Source organism: Aquarana catesbeiana, linkage group LG09 (genome assembly GCF_042186555.1).
Source record: "Aquarana catesbeiana isolate 2022-GZ linkage group LG09, ASM4218655v1, whole genome shotgun sequence".
NCBI classification, from domain to species: Eukaryota; Metazoa; Chordata; class Amphibia; order Anura; family Ranidae; genus Aquarana; species Aquarana catesbeiana.
Window position 1 is genome coordinate 38,431,360 of NC_133332.1, and position 24,415 is coordinate 38,455,774.

General features: G+C 46.8%; 1 protein-coding gene across 1 annotated transcript in view; it reads right to left on the reverse strand.

The window, feature by feature from the left end:
* LOC141107525 (class I histocompatibility antigen, F10 alpha chain-like) overlaps window positions 1-24,415 on the reverse strand; it is a 142,760-nt gene that overhangs the window by 16,700 nt on the left and 101,645 nt on the right. Inside the window, exon 3 of the mRNA XM_073598316.1 lies at window positions 20,526-20,804. Coding sequence (XP_073454417.1) covers window positions 20,526-20,804 — 279 coding nt within the window. The remainder of the gene's footprint in view (window positions 1-20,525; window positions 20,805-24,415) is intronic.

Sequence of the window (24,415 nt, forward strand, 5' to 3'; positions counted from 1 at the left end):
CTTTTTCTTTCTTCTATCTTCCTTCATCTTCTGGTTCTTCTGGCTCTTCTGGTTCTTCCTCCGGCGTTCTCGTCCAGCATCTCCTCCGCGGCGTCTTCTATCTTCTTCTCCTCGGGCCGCTCCGCACCCATGGCATGGGGGGGAGGCTCCCGCTCTTCTCTTCTTCTTTTCTTCTCTTCTTCTCTTCTTCTTTTCTTCTCTGGGCCGCTCCGCAATCCATGCTGGCATGGAGGGAGGCTCCCGCTGTGTGACGGCGCTCCTCGTCTGACAGTTCTTAAATAACGGGGGGGGGCGGGGCCACCCGGTGACCCCGCCCCCCTCTGACACACGGTGACTTGACGGGACTTCCCTGTGAGGTCACGGGGAATGCCACAGGGAAGTCCCGTCAAGTCACCGTGCGTCAGAGGGGGGCGGGGTCACCGGGTGGCCCCGCCCCCCCGTTATTTAAGAACTGTCAGACGAGGAGCGCCGTCACACAGCGGGAGCCTCCCTCCATGCCAGCATGGATTGCGGAGCGGCCCGGAGAAGAAAAGAAGACGAGAAGAAGAGAAGAAAAGAAGAAGAGAAGAGCGGGAGCCTCCCCCCATGCCATGGGTGCGGAGAGGCCCGAGGAGAAGAAGATAGAAGACGCCGCGGAGGAGATGCTGGACGAGAACGCCGGAGGAAGAACCAGAAGAACCAGAAGATGAAGGAAGATAGAAGAAAGAAGAAGCATTTAAATAAAGGAATTGTCAAAAACTGTCTCTTGTCATTTTTAACATTTTTGACACTTTTTTCGTGAAATGGTAGGCCCTTACCATTTCACACAGGGGGGGGGGCCGGGATCTGGGGGTCACCTTGTTAAAGGGGGCTTCCAGATTCCGATAAGCCCCCCGCCCGCAGACCCCCACAACCACCGGCCAGGGTTGTGGGGATGAGGCCCTTGTCCTCATCAACATGGGGACAAGGTGTTTTGGGGGGCTACCCCAAAGCACCCTCCCAATGTTGAGGGCATGTGGCCTGGTACAGTTCAGGAGGGAGGGGGGGCCGCACTCTCATCCCCCCCTCTTTTCCTGCGGCCTGCCAGGTTGCGTGCTCGGATAAGGGTCTGGTATAGATTTTTGGGGGACCCCACGCCGTTTTTTTTTTTTTTTTTTTGGCGCGGGGTTCCCCTTAAAATCCATACCAGACCTGAAGGGTCTGGTATGGAATTTAGGGGGAACCCCACGTCATTTTTTTTTTTTTAATTTTGGCCGGGGTTCCCCTTAATATCCATACCAGACCTGAAGGGCCTGGTATGGAATTTAGGGGGACTCCCACGTCATTTTTTTTTTTAAATTTTGGTTCGGGGTTCCCCTTTGGGGAATTCCCATGCCGTTTTTATCAATGAACTTCTATGTGTATTGTCGGCAATGCAATAGCCGCGGGTAGTTTTAAATGAGTTTTTTCCTTCAAAATGTCATTTTGCTGTCAGACTGTTCTAAACACAGGAAACATGCGCCCCTTTACAGGCACACTATAGACACCCCCCAGGTACGAAATTTAAAGGGATATTACACTTTTATTGTTTGACTTTAAGCATTATTAAAATCACTGCTCCTGAAAAAACGGCCGTTTTTAAAACTTTTTTTGCATTGATCCATGTCCCCTGGGGCAGGACCCGGGTCCCCAAACACTTTTTATGACAATAACTTTCATATAAGCCTTTAAAATTAGCACTTTTGATTATTCATGTTCGTGTCCCATAGACTTTAACGGTGTTCGCATGTTCGAACGAACTTTTTTCCTGTTCGCATGTTCTGGTGCGAACCGAACAGGGGGGTGTTCGGCTCATCCCTACAGGCAATGCATTAAAGTAGAAGTCCAGCCTAATACTTAAAATCGCTACATCTACAGACAACCACGATCTAACACTGAGCTATCTAGCCCTGTAAAGAAGAAATCAGTGTACATACCTTTTTTGAAGCTGATCCGGTCCAGTCTTCAGTGGTGGAAGCTCTGCAGAGGAGACAGCCGACAATGGCTGTGAAATGAATGGGAAGTGATGTTACAATGGGGCTTCCATTGTCGAGTGTCTCCTCTGCGCCCTCTTCCATAGCAAAGCAGAAAAGGTATATAATGAAGTGTTTGAGTGTAACATTACTTTACACTTTTTTCTTTCCACTTAACTTTATTTCTATCACATATTACAGGGCTCAAAATTTCAAGTCCTGAGCTACTAGCCAGGCCTCAAAGGTTACTCGCCACCAGTTGCGTCGTCCAACCCCTACCCTGCCCCTTATCACACCCTCATACATTATCTTATGAAATTACACTTAAATGTTTTATGCAGAATTAAGTTATAAAAAATAAATATTAAAAACAACTTTATCCCTGTCCACCAATGCCTGTGTCCGCCAGTGCAGCCTGCGTCCCCCCAGTGCAGCCTGCGGTCCCCCTTAAAGCAGCCTGCGGTCCCCCCAGTGCAGCCTGTGCCACCCCTGCAGCCTTTGTTGTCCCCCCAGTGCAGCCTGTGTCAGCGTCCCAGTGCAGCCTGTGTCACCCCCCCAATGCAGCCTGTGTCCCCCCCAAGTGCAGCATGTGTCCCCCCCAGTGCAGCATGTGTCCCCCCCAGTGCAGCCTGTGTTGTCCCCACAGTGCAGCCTGTGTCGACGTCCCCCCAGTGCAGCCTGTGTCGACGTCCCCCCAGTGCAGCCTGTGTCGACGTCCCCCCAGTGCAGCCTGTGTCGACGTCCCCCCAGTGCAGCCTGCATCCCCCCAGTGCAGCCTGCATCCCCCCAGTGCAGCCTGCGTCCCCCACAGTGCAGTCTGTGTGCCCCCCAGTGCAGCCTGCGTCCCCCCCAGTGCAGCCTGCGTGCCCCCCCAGTGCAGCCTGTGTGCCCCCCCAGTGCAGACTGTGTACCCCCCAGTGCAGACTGTCCCCCGTGCAGCCTACCTGTGCAGGGGGAGAGAGGAGAGTTGCCACATGATTAGAGCGCAGGGCACGTAACAGCTTGCATTTCAAATTTGCTGTGTGTTCCCCGCTGCGCGCCATCATATACAGCCCCTCCCCCTTGTCCGTGCACTTTGATAGACAGATCACCTGTCCAAGGGGGAGGAGCTGTATATGACGACGCGCGGCGGGAAACACACAGCTATTGAAATGCAAGCTCTTATGTGCCCCGCGCTCTAATCAACCAGGCAGCAGCGGCTCTCCTCTCTCTTCCCCTACAATCGCTGGGTAAATGGCTCCCATACTATCCAGGCTGCCGACGGTGCTTGCCCCCCTCTCCCAGGCAGTCCACACTCGCCAGCCCCCAAAATCCACTTGCAAAATGCGAGCAGGTGAGTGGAATTTTTGAGGGCTGACATATTACATATGTTATATCATTTTGTTATGACAGGTTCTCTTTAATGAGACCAATAGCCCCCTGATGTCTCGCCTGCCTTCTACTGAAGGTAATCACAGATTGTTCTTCATTAGCTTCTTCCTTGGCTACGACAGCCGGGGAAAGTGATAGCTGAACTGGGAAGTGATGTAATGCATGTCACCTCCATGTGCATTCTAGTTCTCTGGTCTCCCTCCCCTCTACCCAATGGCACCTGCCGTGGGGGTCCTGGGCCTACAATTGGGATAGTGGAGCCCAGAAAACATGGCAAGGGATCTTGCAGAGGGGGTCACTGGAAGTGATTCAGCTGTACACTACGTTTCCACCTTACAGCCAAGATTTGGCTTGTCACATTTACACTGCAGTTGATGTAGCTGTTGCAGCGAAAGGGTTAAGTCCCCAACAATCCTATTTTTAGTCCCCCCGACCCCATGCACGTTTGTATAGAAGTGCACATATTGGGGAAACCTATGCATAAAACTGTCGGTTGTGCTACACATTACATATCACCGCACACACTGGAGTGAGAGCAATAAGAGGTTTTATATTGTCATCTATTGGACAATGTTGGGTACCGAAGTTTGTCACCATTTCACCGACACAATTTTAAGGTTTTACATGTTGCTTATCTATTGACTTGGTGCAATTAAGTATATTTAAATATTTTGTGAAAATTGGGTAATATATTGTGCATCTGTGCACTAAAATTAACTTTAGTGTACTTTTTTTTTCCTGAACATGTGTGCTTGATAGGGATAGACCGTTGCGTTTATATCATGTGACAAACAATTGGAACGATTACCATTTTATTTTTCAGGGTCTCTGCTTTCAGAAAATATATAATGTTTAGGGGTTATGACTAATCTTTCTACCTATTTTTTTTTTTTGTGTGCAAATTTTTTTTTACAAAAACAGCTCTGGCAGTGAAAGGGTAAATATTTTGTTCTCTCTACATGCTGAAGTCGAATTAAACCCATCAATTTAACAGTTTCCAAAAGCGTGGTGAGAATGATAACGGTCACAGGGTCTTGTGCTCTCAACTAAACTGTCAAGCCATCAAATGTAACATAGTTACATAGTAGGTGAGGTTGAAAAAAGACACAAGTCCAACCTATGTATGTGATTATATGTCAGTATTACATCGTATATCCCTGTATGTTGCGGTCATTCAGGTGCTCTAAGACCCCTTTCACACTGGGGCGCTTTGCAGGCGCTACAGAGCTGGCATGACGCTAAAAAAAGTCCTGCTAGCAGCATCTTTGGAGCGGTGAAGGAGCGGTGTATATACTGCTCCTTCACCGCTCCTGCCCATTGAAATCAAAGGGGCAGTGCAGCTATACCGCCGGCATAGCGCTGCTGCAGCAGTGCTTAGCGGTGGTTTTAACCCTTTCTCGTCTGCTAGCGGGGGGTAAAAGCGCCCCGCTAGCGGCCACATAGCGCCACAAAATTGAAGGTAAAGCGCCGCTAAAAATAGCAGCGCTTTACCGCCGACACACCCACTGCCTCAGTGCGAAAGGGGCCTAATAGTTTCTTGAAACTATCGATGCCCCCCCGCTGAGACCACTGCCTGTGGAAGGGAATTCCACATCCTTCCTGTCTTGTTAAACTCCCTTCTGTGAAAAAGTTTTATCCCTATTGTGGGGTCACCAGTACGGTATTTGTATATTGAAATCATATCGCCTCTCAAGCGTCTCTTCTCCAGAGAGAATAAGTTCAGTGCTCGCAACCTTTCCTCATAACTAAGATCCTCCAGACCCTTTATTAGCTTTGTTGCCCTTCTTTGTACTCGCTCCATTTCCAGTACATCCTTCCTGAGGACTGGTGCCCAGAACTGGACAGCATACTCCAGGTGCGGCCGGACCAGAGTCTTGTAGAGCGGGAGAATTATCATTTTATCTCTGGAGTTGATCCCTTTTTAATGCATGCCAATATTCTGTTTGCTTTGTTAGCAGCAGCTTGGCATTGCATGCCATTGCTGAGCCTATCATCTACTAGGACCCCCAGGTCCTTTTCCATTCTAGATTCCCCCAGAGGTTCTCCTCCCAGTGTATAGATTGCATTCATATTTTTGCCACCCAAATGCATTATTTTACATTTTTCTACATTGAACCTCATTTGCCATCTAGTTGCCCACCCCATTAATTTTTTCAGATCTTTTTGCAAGGTTTCCACATCCTGCGGAGAAGTTATTGCCCTGCTTAGCGTAGCATCGTCCGCAAATTCAGAGATTGAACTGTTTACCCCATCCTCCAGGTCGTTTATAAACAAATTAAACATGATTGGTCCCAGCACAGAACCCTGGGGGACCCCACTACCCACCCCTGACCATTCCAAGTGCTCCCCATTTATCACCACCCTCTGAACTCGCCCTTGTAGCCAGGTTTCAATCCATGTACTCACCCTATGGTCCATGCCAACGGACCTTTTTTTGTACAGTAAACGTTTATGGGGAACTGTATCAAATGCTTTTGCAAAATCCAGATACACCACGTCTACGGGCCTTCCTTTATCTAGATGGCAACTCACCTCCTCATAGAAGGTTAATAGATTGGTTTGGCAAGAACGATTCTTCATGAATCCATGCTGATTACTGCTGATACCATTCTCATTACTAAAATCTTGTATATAGTCCCTTATCGTCCCCTCCAATAATTTACATACTATTGATGTTAGGCTAACTGGTCTGTAATTCCCAGTGATGTATTTTGGGCCCTTTTTAAACATTGGTGCTACATTGGCTTTTCTCCAATCAGCTGCTACCATTCCAGTCAGTAGACTGTCAGTAAAAATTAGGAACAATGGTCTGGCAATTACTTGATTGAGTTCCCTAAGTAACCTCAGGTGCAAGCCATCTGGTCCTGGTGATTTATTAATGTTAAGTTTCCCAAGTCTAATTTTAATTTTAATTCTGTCCTCTGTTAACCATGGAGGTGCTTCCTGTGATATGTCATGAGGATAAACACAGAAGTTTTTGTGTCTGGTGTCATAACTGTAGCACCATGGCAACTGCAGATCAAACAGATGCCAATGTGGCAGCGTCCTTGGCTAAAGGATCTAAAGCAGGTGTCTCAAACTGGTGGCCCTCCAGCTGTTGTGAAACTACAAGTCCCATGAGGCTTTGCAAGGCTGACATTACAAGCATGACTCCCACAGGCAGAGGCCTTGATTGAGAGTGGCTTGCAGGTTCTGACCCGAGCTGAGGGAAGAACTCAAGGACCAGTGGGAGATCACACTTGGGGAATCTCGGCTACCTTTGGGGCCTGAGCCTGATTGCCCCCTTGAGGAATTGGCAAACAAGGGTGTGCCTGGCCCAAGATACTCCCGTGAATGCTGAAATAGCCGGCACCTATACCCGGAGGGAGCTGACAGGGCTGGGTCTAAGCCCGATTGCAGGAAACATAGGATATCCTGGACTGCTGGGTCACTACACGGGTTGGCTCTGGAAGACATATGGTTTGTAAATCTGGCCCATATTTTCTCATAGACCCTCTTGGTGCTTGTTCTCCTAGCACTCAAGAGTGTAGGAATGACCTCTTCTGGACAGCCTAGCACCTCCAGCCTTCCCCTCTGAAGAACCAGGCCTTGAGGTGCAGGGGAGCAGAGCCATGCCCTGAGAGGCAGGAGAACCAGATCCCGATAGCCGAGTAGCCTCAAGAGAGGAAACCATAGCCTGTTGGGCCAGAAAGGGATTATCTCTACCACCTCCACCTTCTCTATTCTGAGTCTCCGTAAGAACTGGAGGATCACTGGAATCGAAGGAAAGGCGTAGGCTCTGTGGAACCTCCATTGATCCATGAGGGCATCCACTCCATAGGCCTGAGGGTCTCGGAACCTTGAGTAATATCTTGCCAGTTTGTTGTTGCATGGAGATGTGAAGAGGAGGTTGACTTCTGGTGAAAACCCCAGGGTCAAGAGCCATGCAAACACTTCCTTGTGGAGAGCCCACTCATTGTCCAGGTGGACTCGAAAGAAAATCTGCTTGTACATTCTGGACCCCGAGTACGTATGCTGCTGAAATGTTAGACAAGTTCTTCTAAAGCCCAGGTCATAATTGGATCAACAGCAAAGGAGAGGACTCACCCTTGTAGAGGGGAATCACTTGGAACTTATAAAGCATTTGTTATTCCCCCTCTTGGAGGGGTGGGTCTACATACCAGAAAAAGGAGAAACTGAGTTTATTGATGGGAGAAGCAGGTATAAAGTGACCCCAGACGTTTATGCAGTATCAAAATTGAATCAGTTTATTGGACACAGAAAATTGTAAAGAAAAAACATCATAAAATGTATCAAACCTCCACCTGTCACCAAATAACAACGTTGTTATTGATTAAAAATGTTAATCAATAACAGCGTTGGCGGGTTTCTTGAAACAAGACTGCCTTGACTTCCAGGTTCTTGCAAATTCACAGCCAGGCTTATAACTACATGCTTCTCTAGCACGTTCAGAATTCTGCTTCCTTGGCTCTGTAGGCGCCCGTCCTGAGAGAGGAACCCCGACTTGCCACCCATGGCCTGGGTTATGGTGCTATCCAATTTGTTGCCAAAGAGGGAAGAACCCTCAAAGGAAATCCGGCGCCACACCTGTTTAGGTCCTGGGTCCGCTAACCACGAACGGAGCCACAGGGCGCACTTGGCAGTGACCGCTGAAAGTATAACCCGAGCCAGCAGGCGGATGATGTCAATGAAAGCCTCCCCCAGAAAGGCAGATGCCTGAATGGGTGAACTTCTGGACATTTCATGTTTCTGAGAGTCTCATCGATGTTGTCCGTCCAGATCTCCATGGCTTTGGACATTGCGGCTAAGGCCAGTGCTGCCTTGCAAGCCTGTTAGGTAGAGCCGCTTAAGGTCAGAGTCGATCTGCCTCTCCAGAGGGGTCTTAAAAAAAAAAGTGTCTTCCAGAGGAAGGGTCACATGCCTGATTATGGCTGCATCCACCAGAGGCGCCAACTCTAGATGCTTAACTTCTTCCTTAAAGGGATAAAGTTTTAATATTTTAGATAGCATGGAGTTTTTCTTCTCCACTTTATTCCACTCATCCAAGATGACTTCACCCAATCAGTGAGGGAACGGAAGTTTAGACGCTCCTTATTTAGTTGTTTAAAGAATTTCCTCTGCTTAGGAGGGGACACCACCGGTTCCTCCCAATTTAGGGCTTCTCTCACTGCCCTCACAGGGGCTGAACCAAAGCGAAGTCGAAGCCCACACAAGGATCTTCCACTTCCGATTCACTGTCCAAGGGGACAGCAGATGGGCGACTTGGCTGGGAGGACTCCCACGTGTCCTGGACTTGCGCCTCCCTCGCTGGTGAGCGTCGCAGCTCTGCAGGGGATTTGTGGGTCTGGCCAGCCTTCCTATCTTTCAGGGATTCTTTCATGACCCGCTATACTAAGTACCCTAACTGATGGTCTGTACCTGCTCTTTTACCCGCTGCCTTGGTGTAACAGGGGACACAGAGGAATCTTCCAGCCGGAACCCGGGCCCTACATTCCCAGCAAACATCCTCAGTTGACCTGCTGGGGTGAGACGTGGGGGGGCGAGTCGGGTCTTTACTGCGGTGCCTCGAACTTAGAGAGGGAACTGTGGTGACTGGATCCGGAAGAGTGCCACTGATGCGACTTAGATGAGTCTCTTCCTTTGCGTGTGCTGTGCTGAGGATCAGACCTAGAAGGGCTGTATGATTGGAAGAGAGAGGGAGAGAGTGACCACAAGGCAACATTAGGAGAGACACAAGTGCCGCTGTACCCTTTGTCCCCTTCCCGCAGGCAATACCCAGGGGAGACCCCCCATATATGTACCTGCTGGGAGAGGGTTGGCCTCACGAAGGCGGTGATGCATCCATAATCCTGGAGATATCCAACAGGAGGCTGTAATTAAATAACCAGGTCAGTGCCCAAGGAGCAAAACATACAGCATTAAAGGGCAGGTAACCCTACCTTCAAGCCTAGGTCCAGTAGCCTAAGGAAGTCACCGCTCACACCCACAAACATTCCTGAAACTTACAGGCTCTTTCCCAGTTTAAATACGGCGCCTCCGTGATGTCACCACATGCACGACCACCACCATTTTAATGGAAATGCGCGAACCAAGCCTCACTCTCTTTCCATGCACGCGCATAGCAACCGTGGAGACGAACCCAGCAAGAGCGGTGGCTGGAACGCAGGGAAGAGCCAGCCATAGCCGGGGGACGCTAGCACCAGGGAAAGGAAGAAAGGGAGAAAGAAACAAATATTACACATGGCTGCCATGAAACAATACTTCTCACCGCTCCTTCCCAGGATCGTGCCAGGCCGGAGGTAGGTTGGCCATGCCGGACTTGTGGCAGATAGGGCCACCTGCTATTAGCTAGGCTATGTAGCTGATGAGCTGCTTGTCTGCCAATGGCCAGGCCTTTAGCTCTTCCAGCGATTGCTCCGCTTGCCTACTCCATACCCCGCTAATAGCTAGGGCTTATCAGAGTAACGAGACTCCTCTGTCAGGTCGCAGATCAGCCTGTCCTGATCGCAGTAGATTACTTCAGGTAGGAGAACCACTAACTCGGTCCTTCGGTGGACAAAAAAGGAACATAGCTTTTTTTAGATGTATGGGAGTGGGGTCCTATAGGGTAGTAGTGTAGGCGGGGCTAAACCCACACGTATGCTGCCATGGAGTCTGTCAGGAAAGGGATTTTATAGCAAGTAACAAAAAATCCAATTTTCTCTTATGTTCATTGACAGCTGCTTCTTTATTATCCATGACCAAACAGGGATGTCCCCAAGCAGTGCCACAAGGGGCGGGAAAACTGGCCAACAGGGGAGAAAACCCAGGCAAAAAGCCAAACACTCTGCACCACCCCAAGAGATGGCCAAGAGTCTTAAACAGCTGACTGCATAACCTTGCAACCAAAAGAAAGCATCAGAAGATGCCAACACATTAACACTATAGAACTTAGTAAACCTGCACACAGACGTCCAGTTCGCCACTTGCAAACTGGGAAAGACACCTTATGTCGGAATGCCCAGGAGGCGCTAACCGCCCTGGTGGAGTGCGCTGTAACAGGGAAGGGAGTTTCTCACCCGTTAATGGCTTATGCCTGCAATATCGTCCGCTGAATCCAAATGAGAAATGGTGGAAGAAGAGCCTCTCTTTGGACTGAGAACATAAAGGGAAATTAGACCTCCGAAAAGCAGCCACCACAGAAGGTATATGCGAGTGCACAGCCAATGGCCAAGGAGTGCAGAGCTACCTCTTTAGGGTGCGATAGCTGAGAACACAGAGAAGGAAGGACAATGTCCTCATTCAAGTGAAAGATCAACACCACCATTGGCAGAAAGGAAGGGAAGGTCAAAGCACCACCCTGTCCTTGTGAAAAAAAAAGGTAAGGTGGCTTGTGTCACAGCGACAAGGCAGGCAACTGTTTGTGAAAACGTAAGCAAGGGAATATCCCGAATGCTCTCAAAGGGAGGCTGCAGAAGAGCCGACAGCACCAAAATTCAACTCCCATGAAGGTAACAGGGAGCACAGAGGGCACTACCTGATGAACCCCTTGAACAAAAGTGCGGTTAAGGCATTTGTCTTAACCACTTGCCGACTGGCTCATGCCGATATACATTGGCAAAGTGGCACATTCCCGCAAATCGCCGTTCGGGTACGTCTTTCCCTTTAAGAGCCGCCCGCGCCACGGCGAGGGAACCAATGCGCGTGGCCAGCGGGCGCGATTGCCCCCAGCCACCCGCGACTGCAGGATCGAGAGATAGAATGGGGATTTGTGTGTGTAAACACACAAATCCCTGTTCTGTCAGGGGAGAGGAGACATATTGTTTGTTCCTAGTAAGTAGGAGCATTGATATGTCTTCTCCCCCATTCAGTCTTATCCCCATACAGTTAGAAACACTAACTAGGGACCATATTTAACCCCTTGATCGCCCCCTAGTGTTAACCCCAGTGCATTTTTATAGCACGGATTGCTGTAAAATGTCAATGGTCCCAAAAATGTGTCAAAATTGACCAATCTGTCCGCCGCAATGTCGCAGTACCGCTAAAAATCGCAAACCACCGCCATTACTAGTGAAAACATTTTAAAAATAAAAAAAAGCCATAAAAGTTCCCCTAGTTTGTAGATGCTATAATTTTTGCGCAAACCAATATACGCTTATTTTTCCTCCAAAAATATGAAGAAGAATATATATCTGCATTATCTGGATAAAGAAATTTGTTTTTTAAAAACATTTTGGGGATATTTATTATAGCAGAAAGTAAAAAAATATTGTTTTTTGTTTGTTTATAGCACACAAAATAAAAACCGCAGAGGTGATCAAATACCACCAAAAGAAAGCTCTATTTGTGGGAAAAAAAGGACGTCAATTTTGTTTGGGTACAGTGTTGCATGACCGCGCATTTGTCAGTTAAACTGATGCATTGCCGTATTGCAAAAAATGGACTGGTTAGGAGCCAAGTCTTCCAGTCTGTAAGCGGTAAATGTGGGAGTAAACTCCCATGTATAATTTACAGTGCAGACCAAAGGGACCCTAAAAGAAAACTGCCAGAGCAAAGACTTGACCCTTGATTGTGCGCAATGCAAGCTTCTGATCCACACCACGCTGGAGGAAGGCCAACGCAGGAGCCACAGAGAAGAACGAGGGTGGAACCCAAAGGCTTCACACCAAAGATATAAGCTCTCCAGGTGTGAAGATATATCATCCAGGAGGTAGATTTGCGAGTCATTAACATAGCTGGAATCACCTAGCCAGACAATCCCCATCCTTCAAAACCTGGCTTTCAATAGCAACGCCATCAAGCCAGCGACGGTAAAGCAGAGCAGAACACTGGCACCTGAGAAAGGTCCTGTTGAGGAGGCAGCCGCCAGAGGGCATCCACAACCAACCGCACCACAATGGCGTACTACGGACTGCAAGGCCAGTCCAAAGTCACGAGGGTGACCTAGACTCTTCCAGCCCCTATCCTACATAGATGAGAAACCAGTCTGAGGGGCAGAAAAGTGTAGATGAGAATGCATGGGCCCCACAAAGCCACCTAGTGCATCTGTCGCATCCGCCAGAGTATCCAATGAGCTTGCCATGGACCTTAGAACCTTCCCATTGATGCGGAACATCACAAAAACCACATCCAGTGTCCTCCAGCGAAAGGCAGAGCCGATAAAACACCTCCACATTGCCCTAATCCAGCAACCGACAGCTAAGATAATCTTTTAGCTCTCGGAATGTGTACGGCAGACAGAGTCAGAACAAACCTTTCCTGCCCACCGCAGGATGCGAGACACCTCCAGGACCGCTGATGCACTTCTCATGCTCCTTAATGATTGATATACACCACCATGATTGTGTTGTCTGACTGGATCCCGCTCAGCAGACTATGTATTCGATCTGTCCAATGGGACAGCGAAAACCTGATTGTCCCAAGCTCAAGGAAGATGTTAGGCAGATGAGCCTTCTCAGGCGTCTAGCGACCATGAGCCTAGTCTGATCCCAAGACTCCGCCCCAGCCCAAAAGGCTGGCACCCGTTAAGACCACAGTTCATCGAAGGGGAAGGAAGGACTTTCCATTCCGTAGAGTCGGATACCGTAGCCACCAGAAAAGAAAGGTCCTCCTCACCTGTTCCAGGTAAATGCGAATTTCTAAGGAAGCAGAAGACCTGTGCTATAGGGATAGGAGTACCTTCTGAAGTGTTCTCGTATGGAACTGGTAATATGAAACCGCTCCGAAGGTAGCCACCATCAGACCTAAAATCTACATGCAAACTCACAAAGAGGGGCTCTTCGAAGCCAAGGTTCTGTAGTATGGACCCGAGGTTCTGTAGTATGTCCAAACAGTAAAAACACCTTGGCCTGCTCCGAATCGAGGATCAGCCCCAGATTCTTCAGGCACTGGGATGAGATCAATAATTTTTTGAGCTTCAGGATCCACCCGAAGTCCTGTAAGGAACGCATAGTGATCTCCACACTGTCCAGCAGGCATGAGCGGGTCTCTGAAAGCAGGAGCAAGTCGACCATGTCGCCGATCACAGCAATCCCTTGTTCCAAGAATCTGGGCCAAGACCTTAGTAAACACCCGGAGAGTGGAAGCCGGACCGAAGGGCAGCATTACAAATTGGTGAAGCGTGTCCCTGTTAGCAAAGAGTAGGAAATGCTGATGTTTCTTGCAGATGGGAATGTGTAGATAAGTGTCCTTGATGTCTATAGACGCCAGGGAAAATAAAAAACGCCCTGGGGGAGGGGAGGCCACCACTGAACAAATTGATTCCATTTTAAATTTGTGAACCCGCACAAAGGCATTCAGGTCCTTGAGGTCCCGGATTGGACAAATCCTGTCCGTTTTGGAAACAGATTGGAGTACAATACCTGGAAACGCTTTGACTTGTCAGGTATGAGAGTCCAAGGGCCCAGAAACCAATGAAGGTGACCCCTCACCCTGGAAATAAATTGGGCCAAATCCTCATGCTGGGGAGGAATTATTTGCGGGCTAGGGCCAGGGGCGCATGGTGCCACCGGCGGGAGTCTTGAATGGCTGGAGCTCTTAGACTAGCACCCAAGGGAACCAAATGTCCGCTTATGTGCCGTGAAGGTCTGCCCAGCCCTCCTATGCGGTTCCTTTCCCTTCTTGGTCTGAGAAAAAGGAAGGTACATTTGCCACCCATAGGGTGCTTGATGATATCATCCAGCATAGCCCCAAACAGATGGTCTCCCTAAAAAAGGGCAGGTCCGACAAGGCCTCCTTCAAAGTCTGGTTTGCAGACCAACCTTAGAGCCACAAGACTCGCTAAAGAACCCTGTTGAAACAGAGAGCTTTGAAAGAAATGAAACAAAATCCAGGGAGAGGCATGAATATATTGGAGCCCCTGGATCAACTGGTCCGCCAGGGCAACATATGCCCGGGGAACTAGACAAGACGTCAGATCTGTCACATACTTTTGGCCTTTGCTTGTGGCCAACACTGGTCACAATGGCAACCCAGCAAAAGGGAGCCTGGCCGCGCTACCAATTCAATTTTGCAGTCCACAGGATCCTTAAAGGATGGACAATTCCTCTCCCAGAATCACCGGGGCTTTATTATACAACGAAACATGTGGATCCCTCACTGAAGGAGAAATGCACTTCCTCAGAAGGGAAGAACTTCAAGCTCCTGAGAAGTACCAATGGACGCCCTGGACACTCCCACCCCTTTAGACAGGTCTGTCACAATGTTCGAGGTATGGAAAGATCTCATTAGACCTAGTCACTGTGTCTAAGAGGGACAAGCACCTCATCTGATACCCCACCCAGAGTCTCCTATTTGAAGCATTGGCTGTGATGACAGCACCGACCAAGGGCCCCTCCTGTGCCATGACAGAGAAAGAGGAGTGGACCCGTCCATCACAGACCGCAGAACAGTATAATGGCCCTTCAGCTCCAGCCGAGTGTAGTGGACAGCACACCAAGGGTCAGCAGGGGTAAAGCCTATAGGCAAACAGCTGAGCAGCAGCCAGCAATGCAGTGAATAAGCAGTCTGACGCCCAGGTAAATCTGCGGTGGTACATCGTGCCCAGCACACCACCCCTGCATGGGGCAGAGACTGGGCTGCGGGTAGCGTGGCAAGGAAGGCTATGCAGCCAGTAATGTCCCAGATGTTGGCTGGGCTCCAGTAAAATGTCCGCCAGTCATGCCACACAAAAAGGGCACCACAGCCACCCAATTGGATCCACCACCAGAGGCCACATCAAGAGGAAGGCAAGTGCTTCCAGCCAATTTACCCCCCCAGGAAGCGGCGCTGTGCTGCCCCAGACAATGTGAGCGGTGCCCAAAATGAAGATTGTGGGCAATGGAGCCAGCCGAGTAGGGCGCAGCCTAAATTTTTGGAAAGCCCGCCACAGGGGGGCCCAATTTGGAACTCCAGCCCCTGAAGCAGGCAAGCTGGGACTCTAACTTGCTACATGCAGGTCACCAGGAGCTCCAGGCAGCATACAGCATGCTGTCAGGGACCAAGCAAGCCTACACCTTACCCTGCCCCCCCACAGGACCAGAGGACTCAGACCACCCCACACCTGCAGATTGCCAGGAGACTGCAAGCCCATCAAGGGATCCAGGTAGGACATGCAATACCCATTGTAGGCAGGCAAGGTAGAAGGGGTCTGGGAGGGGAAGGAGTGTGAGACAGACCAGGGCAGAGGGGGAGGAGGTAACTCGAAGGACCGACCGTGATTGGGGCATCATTAACAGTTACCCTGAATTCACATCTGTACATTTCTGAACAGGCAGCAACTCACGTTTAGGAAACTTACAGGAAACGCACATCCTGCTTGCATTGCCATTTAGGCAGCATTACTCTGATTGCACGCAACCTGCACTGAAAACGCACGGCAACTCCCACCCAATACGTGTCATGCTTACAGTGCCATATAGGCTGCATTCGCATCTGTGTGTTTCCGAATGCATGGCAACCCACATAGAAAATGCTTTGCTGTGCGTTTTGAAAACAAGAGGCAAAGTGCGTTGCGCTTGTGTTAGGGTACATGCACACTGGACGCCGAGAACAGCTGCCCTGGATGTTTTTCTTCTGGCAGCAAAAAAATAAAAAATAAAAAATGCTGGTAAAGGTGTGTACTACAATTACACGCATTTACCCGTGTCAAGTGCTTTGGGTGTTTATTAATTTCATTGGCCAGAATATTTATTCCATCCATTGAAATAACAAATTGCTGAAGTGCTAAACGCTTCTAACATTTAGGTGCATTTTTGCTGCGTTTGGCATTTTTCTGTCAAAACACTCCTCTCCTGAATGTGAATTTAGTCTTTGTGTACTGCTCCTAAACGTGAGTTTTACAAACGCACAACTCAGAAGAAAACGCACGATTTGCTGAACGCCTCTGAAACACACTGCAATGCGCGTCGCGTTACCATAAGTTTCCACCTGCACCATTCCAAATGTGTGGCAACCCACAAGAAAACGAATACTTTGCCCTGCGTTTCAAAAAACTCAGCAGTATCCGTCATGCTTCTGTTACCATTTAGGCTGCGTTCTCATCTGTGCGTTTCCAAACTTGTCACAACCCGCACAGAAAACACGTGGCAATGCGCTTGTGTTACCAATTATTTGCATCTGCCCAATCTTCAAGTGCATGGCAACCAGCAAGAAAACGCACACTTTGCCACACATTTTAAAAACATGCGGCAACGCGTGTCGCACTTGCTTTACCCTTCGTACACATGTCCGTTTCCAAACGCATGGCAACTTGCAAGAAAATGCATGCTTTGCCATGCATTTTAAAAATGGACGGCAATGTGCGTCACCTTTGCCTTACTATCTAGGCTGCATTCTCATCTGTGCATTTTCAAACACACAGCAACCCGCACAGAAAATGCGTGCTTTGCCTTGCTTTTTAAAGATGCAAAGCAACGCACATCATGCTTGCGATACCATTTGTTTGCATCTGCACATTTATGAATGCATAAAAACTCGCAAGTAAAATGCATGCTTTGCCATTCGTTACAAAAACATGTGGCAACCCGCACAGAAAACACGCACTTTGCCTTGCATTTTAAAAATGTGGCAATGCGTGTCACCCTTGTGTTACCATTAATTTGCTTCTGTCCGTTTATAATCGCATGGCAATGTGTGTCACACTTGCAGTACCATTTAGGCTTCGTTCTCATCTGTGCATTTCAAAACATGTGAAAACTCACACAGAAAACACGTGACAACCCGCACAGAAAACACGTGGCAATGCGCTTATGTTACCATTAGTTTGCATCTGCGTGTTTCCAAGCGCACGGCAACCAGCAAGAAAATACATGCTTTGCAGTGCGTTTCACTTGTGTTTTGATTTGTTTGTATCTGCGTGTTTATGAATGTATGGCAACAAGAAAATACATGCTTTGCCGTTCATTTATTTTGAAGACGTGTGGTAATGTGTGTCATGCTTGTGTTACCATTTAGGCTCTACTTGTATCTGCACAGCAACCAGCACAGAAGATGCAGTTTGCAGCACATTTCGGGAAGATTCATTGCACTTGTCCTCCCATTATGGTGACACAAGCATGATGTGCATTTGCAGGACATTCCTGGAATGTGCGGTAAATCATGCGGTTTCTGTGCGGGTTGCCACACATTCGGAAACACACAGATGTAAATACAGCCTCATTGTTAATGACACCCCAATCACGGGTAGCAGATGTGCGTTTTGCTGAGTCACAAAATTTTCTACAAATGCACCAAAACATTCACTAAAAAAAAAACCCGACACTCCAAGACTGAAAATGTTCTGGAGATACTTTGGGACGTTTGTTGTGTGTGGGGCGGCCTGTTCAAGTGATTGGGAAGCCCGATGTGTGACGCATGTTTATGATTGAAGGATGTGACATCGATCCATCAAAGTGATAGGAATGTTGATCAGTAAAGTCTCTGATAACTTTGATGACTTTGGTGAGTGGGAAGTTGCGGAGTGTGATCCGGGGATTAGTTCTCCTTCTAGGGAGGAACAATTGATAAATCTTTTATTTTAGACACAATTCAGTGTTGGGTGGAGAGACACTTGTTGGACATTTCTAGGTTTGGATTGTTGTGTATTGTATGGTGTGTGGATCGCACACATTCTATGGTGTATTATACACTCAGTGTTGGAGGTTCTCCTATGACATGTAGAAATCCTGATAACTCTCCCAGTATGGGGGTGCAGGGAGTGGATCATACTGGTGGGATGAACACTCGGTGGGACATGTGTGATGGAAGCAGTCACAGGAAGAAAAGATGTATAGAGGTGACTGATCTCTGGGGAGATCCTGGAGGAGTCATTGTGGGGGAGGGGAGATTATTCTCACATCACCCCAATACTTACCGATGTGACCGGACAGATCCCGACATCTACAGACTGGAAGACATGAATGGACACAGACTGGGAGGGACAGACAGATCATCACTGACAGACAGACCCAGCCAGATTCTCAGGATGACAAAATATATATGAAACCCTGCGAGCCACTTACGGATAAATGCCTACAAAATAATAAGTGAACAGTGGAGACCAGCTGCAAACACTCAGTCACGTTCCATATTCGTGCAAAGTATTAAAATAAAAAAACAATGTGTCTGCGCTAGAAAAAATCGCTGCACTCAAAGTGCAGTACCCCTAGGTGCTAAAGTATAAAGTGCACAGTGCTATGTGAAACACAGCAAGTGAGTGATCAAACAAAACAACATATTCATTAAAATATCAAAATAAAATACAAGAGGATATAACAAACAGTGAATAAATGAAGTCCAAAAACGTGTATATCCAATGATATAAAAGTGCCCAAATAAATTAGTCCAAAAATTTGGTGAATTTCACATATCCTATCTTCCAAACTGTGCCACCAAAAAACATGCTGTGGTGTCTTCCAGCCGCCCCCACAGGTGTATATGCTCACCTTCCTGTGTGTGACACAGCGATTAGACTATGTCAAACAAAGCCTTGGAGCCACTCCTGTGCTCATTAGGAACCAGCTGTGCAGACTTCCAATGTTCTCAAGTGGAGATGGTTTATGCAAGAGAAAAAAACTCCATAGCGCAATATGTAGGTATAAAGGATTTTAAAATAATCAGCTCCCCTCACATATATGTGCATGCGTAAAACTACCCCTAAGTGCTAAAGTATAAAGTGCACAGTGCTATGTGAAACACAGCAAGTGAGTGATCAAACAAAACAACATATCAATTAAAATATCAAAATAAAATACAAGAGGATATAACAGGAGATTCCCCCTGAAGAAGGCACGTGGTCCCGGTGCCGAACACGCGTAGGGGAGGGGCCTGGACGGAGCTGTCAGCAGAGAGAGAGCAGGAGATTTTCGTTACACACGCCGCACCGCACACCACACCGAGAGATTGACCGTTTTATGCTTGTTAAGGATGGTGCACTCACGCACCCACAATATGTGAGTACCCCAGTGAGGGGAGCTGATTATTTGATTAAAATCCTTTATACCTACATATTGCGCTATGGAGTTTTTTTCTCTTGCATAAACCATCTCCACTTGAGAACATTGGAAGTCTGCACAGCTGGTTCCTAATGAGCACAGGAGTGGCTCCAAGGCTTTGTTTGACATAGTCTAATCGCTGTGTCACACACAGGAAGGTGAGCATATACACCTGTGGGGGCGGCTGGAAGACACCACAGCATGTTTTTTGGTGGCACAGTTTGGAAGATAGGATATGTGAAATTCACCAAATTTTTGGACTAATTTATTTGGGCACTTTTATATCATTGGATATACACGTTTTTGGACTTCATTTATTCACTGTTTGTTATATCCTCTTGTATTTTATTTTGATATTTTAATTGATATGTTGTTTTGTTTGATCACTCACTTGCTGTGTTTCACATAGCACTGTGCACTTTATACTTTAGCACTTAGGGGTAGTTTTACGCATGCACATATATGTGAGGGGAGCTGATTATTTTAAAATCCTTTATACCTACATATTGCGCTATGGAGTTTTTTTCTCTTGCATAAACCATCTCCACTTGAGAACATTGGAAGTCTGCACAGCTGGTTCCTAATGAGCACAGGAGTGGCTCCAAGGCTTTGTTTGACATAGTCTAATCGCTGTGTCACACACAGGAAGGTGAGCATATACACCTGTGGGGGCGGCTGGAAGACACCACAGCATGTTTTTTGGTGGCACAGTTTGGAAGATAGGATATGTGAAATTCACCAAATTTTTGGACTAATTTATTTGGGCACTTTTATATCATTGGATATACACGTTTTTGGACTTCATTTATTCACTGTTTGTTATATTCTCTTGTATTTTATTTTGATATTTTAATGGATATGTTGTTTTGTTTGATCACTCACTTGCTGTGTTTCACATAGCACTGTGCACTTTATACTTTAGCACCTAGGGGTACTGCACTTTGAGTGCAGCGATTTTTTCTAGCGCAGACACATTGTTTTTTTATTTTAGATTCTCAGGATGAGTCCCTATTGGTGGGATGAGAAGACACGCCCACTTTATTAAACCCCACCCACTTCTGGGCCAAGGACTCTCCAGGCTGTATTGGGTCTTATTAGGAGTGGGTGTGGTTTCAGGTGTCAGTGGGTGTGGTTTATCAGAGAAGTGGGAGGAGTGTGTGATGATGTAGGAGGTGCTGTGTATACAGATAGAATGTATAGAGAGTATACAGAGGAAGTATATAATACAATGTATATATATATAGTGTGCGCTCACCTCTCCTCTCCAGATCTTCTCTCCCGTACTCTATGTATCTCTTCAGTGCTGGAATACAGATATTCTCCAGATAATTCTTGTCTGTCTCCCCATCTCTCACCTCCGGACTGTTCCATCTCTGTGCGGTGATCTGAGCCTCATTCATGGTTGGGATATAGATCCCTCTCTGTGTGTCCAGAGATATGAATTCTCTCCCATCATATCCGTACTGCTGATACCCCTCAGTGGTGCCGTCATCTCTCAGCTCACAGCCGTACATCAACTGGTAGGAATGGAATCCTGCAGAGAGAAGAGGAAGATGTGACCTGGGATCAGAGGAAGTGATGTGTGTAATATGTGATGGGCGGGGTATGTGATCACATGACATGTATAGTTTGTTATAGTACAGACACTGAGCATCACTCTGTATATTTCTACACTCACCATCCCCCTAACCATCTGTAGAATGGGGTGAACTACAAGTCCCAGCAATCCCCCCTCAGACACATCATGAGAAGCAGAGTAAGAGGGATCCGCCATCCTGCTCCCCCCTACCACTGTGTACAATCACCCCGGGATGGAGCGCTAATCCGCCTGAGGGAACCGGGTCACATGACTGGAAGAACCAATAGGAATGGAGACAAAACACATCATAGGAAAAATCTGTACAGCTATGAGATCTCTGAGAAGCTGCTTATCACTGATTGGACGCTCTGAGCTGTCAATCACCCCAACATCCAATCCGATGAAAGGTCTTCATCCAGCTTAGTGGCTAATGTTTCCCCTCAACCAATAAAACACCAAGTCTGTCAGAGAGACGAGGAACGTTCCATCCTATAGGGGGGGTGATATGAGGGGGATGAATCCATTGTACAACACTGAGAAATGATAATATTATACAGATAAATAATCAGTCCCAGTAAGAGAAGTGATGGAGTCTGTGCTGATCACTGACTGACACACCGACCCAGGAAAGGTCATGCTGAGTGTATACTGTCAGTGCACACAGAGTTCAGGGAGAGTTCAGGAAATACAAACTTCATTCCAATCCTACAGAGATCACCGAGGACTTTATATAGAAATGAGAAGAGGAGAGAACATTGTGTGTTATCAGGGGGGTCCTCATCACCCGCCATGTCTGTCCACCATCAGAGGGCAGAGATAAGAGATCTCTAACACTTCTACAATCTATTGTTGGACAATCCATAGGAGAGGGAAGATGGAGCTGGAAGATGAGAGCGGTAAAGGGAGGAGTGTGACCAGGACACTATCAGAGGGGGGTCAGCAATGGTGGCCCCCATATTTCTACACTGGATTCCTCCCATCCCCCTTCATAGACAATCCAATCCCTCATCACAAATATTCCTCCGTTCTGTACTCAGGAAATCCTTCCCATCCTCTGCTGGTTTATAGAACACAACTACCCTGATATCTTCTATATCTGTCAACTCTCATCCTCAGTCTGATCTGATGAAGTCACAAGTCATGGAGTAACGCTCATCTCCTGACCACTTACCTCTGTACAGTGACAGGATCCTCCACACAGCACAGCTCCAACTGCTGGGGAACTACAAATCCCATCACTTCCCCATACTCAATGAGGGAAGAAAGTCACCAGGGAGATGGCAATGCCTGCTGGGACTTGTAGTTCTCCTGCAGCTGGAGATCTGCTGTTCTCCTATCACTCATATAAAGGAAATGTCTGCTGTCACTGGGATTCCTGTCTGCTTGGATCTGTTTATGTAGTAACTGACCTGTGCAGCTGACGGGTTTTCCTAGAACCAGGACCTGTTATCCCAGATCACATCCATCACTATTTATAGGGAGATCTGTATTGTAGAAGGAGCAGAACATACATTGGAGACACTTCATCTGATTGGTCAGACTTCATGGAAACCTCAACTGAGGGGAATATGGCGGCTGCCATTACTGACCTCCTGGGGATACCATCTGCCTGGCTGTCACTGGGTTCAGTGCTTTCTGAGTCCCTGACCTAGAAGAAGAATGCAGCAAATGAAGTGAGACTTTCTAATCTGCAAACTTATTCTGGGTCAGTGATTTATATAATATGATCACCATTGGATCAGCATGAAGCCCAGGCAATCAGCATTTACTAAAGTAAATCACACAGAACAGACAGCTGTCAGAGAGGTACACCGTGTACACATGTGTAGATGATGTCATCGGCCATTGTGAATATCTCCTAAAGGGGGAATGTTTAGGGGATATTCAATGTACCTACAGGTAAGCTTGATTGTAAGTAGGGCTGAAACAACGAATCGATTATGAAATTAATCGATTACTATTTTCATAATCGATTAATCGGCCAGTAACATAATGTGGTTAAAAAAAAAACTAAAATGAGCCCTTTATAGTACAAAAAGAGCAAATTATCGCTACTGTAACTATTTCTTTCACAGTTCTACAGTAAAAAAAAATGAACCCCTTACAGTACTGATTATTTGCTTTTTTTGTACTATAAAGGGCTAATATTGTTTTTTTTAACCCCATTATGTTACTAAACGTCTTAGGCCTGGTTCACATCTATGTGTTTTTTGGCGCTTTTTGCAGAAACGGACTACAGTTCATTTACATGGTTTCCTATGGGACACGTTCACATCTATGCTTTTTCAGCCGCTGCGTATTTGGAAAGCATCAGTGACTTTTTTTAACGCAACATACTTCAATGGAGAAGCTGCAGAAAAGAATGTAATGCGTTTTTGCAGCAATTTGTGTTTTTTAATCTGCCCAACAAATTGGCCAAAAAAAATGCAAAAACGCAAATCGCAGCAAAAACACCTGCGCAAAAATCAAAACGCACAGGAAAGAGCACTACAGAAATAGATCAAAAGCAAACTGCATAGGTGTGCATCGAGCCTTATGCTGGCCACACCGATCAATTTTCCTTGTCAAAAGAAGTTTATTGAGTATACAATATTATAAAGATACATAAAGTAAGTTTACAAGGATCTATAAAGTAAGCTCATTGTTTTACAGTAGGGTTTATATAGGTAAATATCATGAAATTTCATATATTAAACCTTGGGTTCACGTAAACCTAAATTAAAGATATATATAATTTCCTTAGTTACTTTTGTAAGTATTTAAATGATTTATACCTACTATACATATTGTTTACAGGTAGAGTGTATATAGGTCAAATAAATTCTGATAATGAGCTTTAATCGTAAGGTGGAGAAAAGGAAAGAGAAAGAAGAAAAAGGGTAGAAAGGTAGAGGTATGGTCCACAAGGTTGTCCTGCTCGTCAGTTTATTATTCTTTTTAGTTCTCTTTGAAGCCTTAGAATGGGTGTCTCTGTAAGTCATTTAATCTGCTACCATGGCAACAGGACAGAGTCATTGAAATTTGACAGGAACTGTTGTTTTATCCAAGGATGCCAAAGTTTTTCAAATTTTGGAATTTGATTTTGATCGATGGCTACCATCTTAGCATGGGACATTGTATTATTCATTCTGTGAATTGTTTCTGCTAGTACCAATGTAGGAGATTTCCATGCCTTGGCCACTGTTTGTTTTGCAGCCGTTATTAGTTGGATCATAAGTTTGAATTGAGAGAGTGTTAACCATTCCGGTTTTAGATTAAGTTATACCGTGTTTCCCCGAAAGTAAGACAGTGTCTTACTTTCTTTTTATCCCTAAAAGCCCCACTATGTCTTACTTTCGGGGTATGTCTTATATTGGGAAAAAAAAATTTTTTTATTCTTTATTGCAATATGTGTTTTTTTTGTTTTTTTTTTTTAATCAGCCCTGTTGGGGGGCTTTGGTGAGATATCAGGGGTCTTAACAGACCTCTGATATCTCCCCCTTGAGACAGAGAAAGAGACAGAGGATAGAGATTCCCCAGTCCCTTTCTCTGCAGCGTCAGCTGCACTGAGAATGAATGGAGAGAAG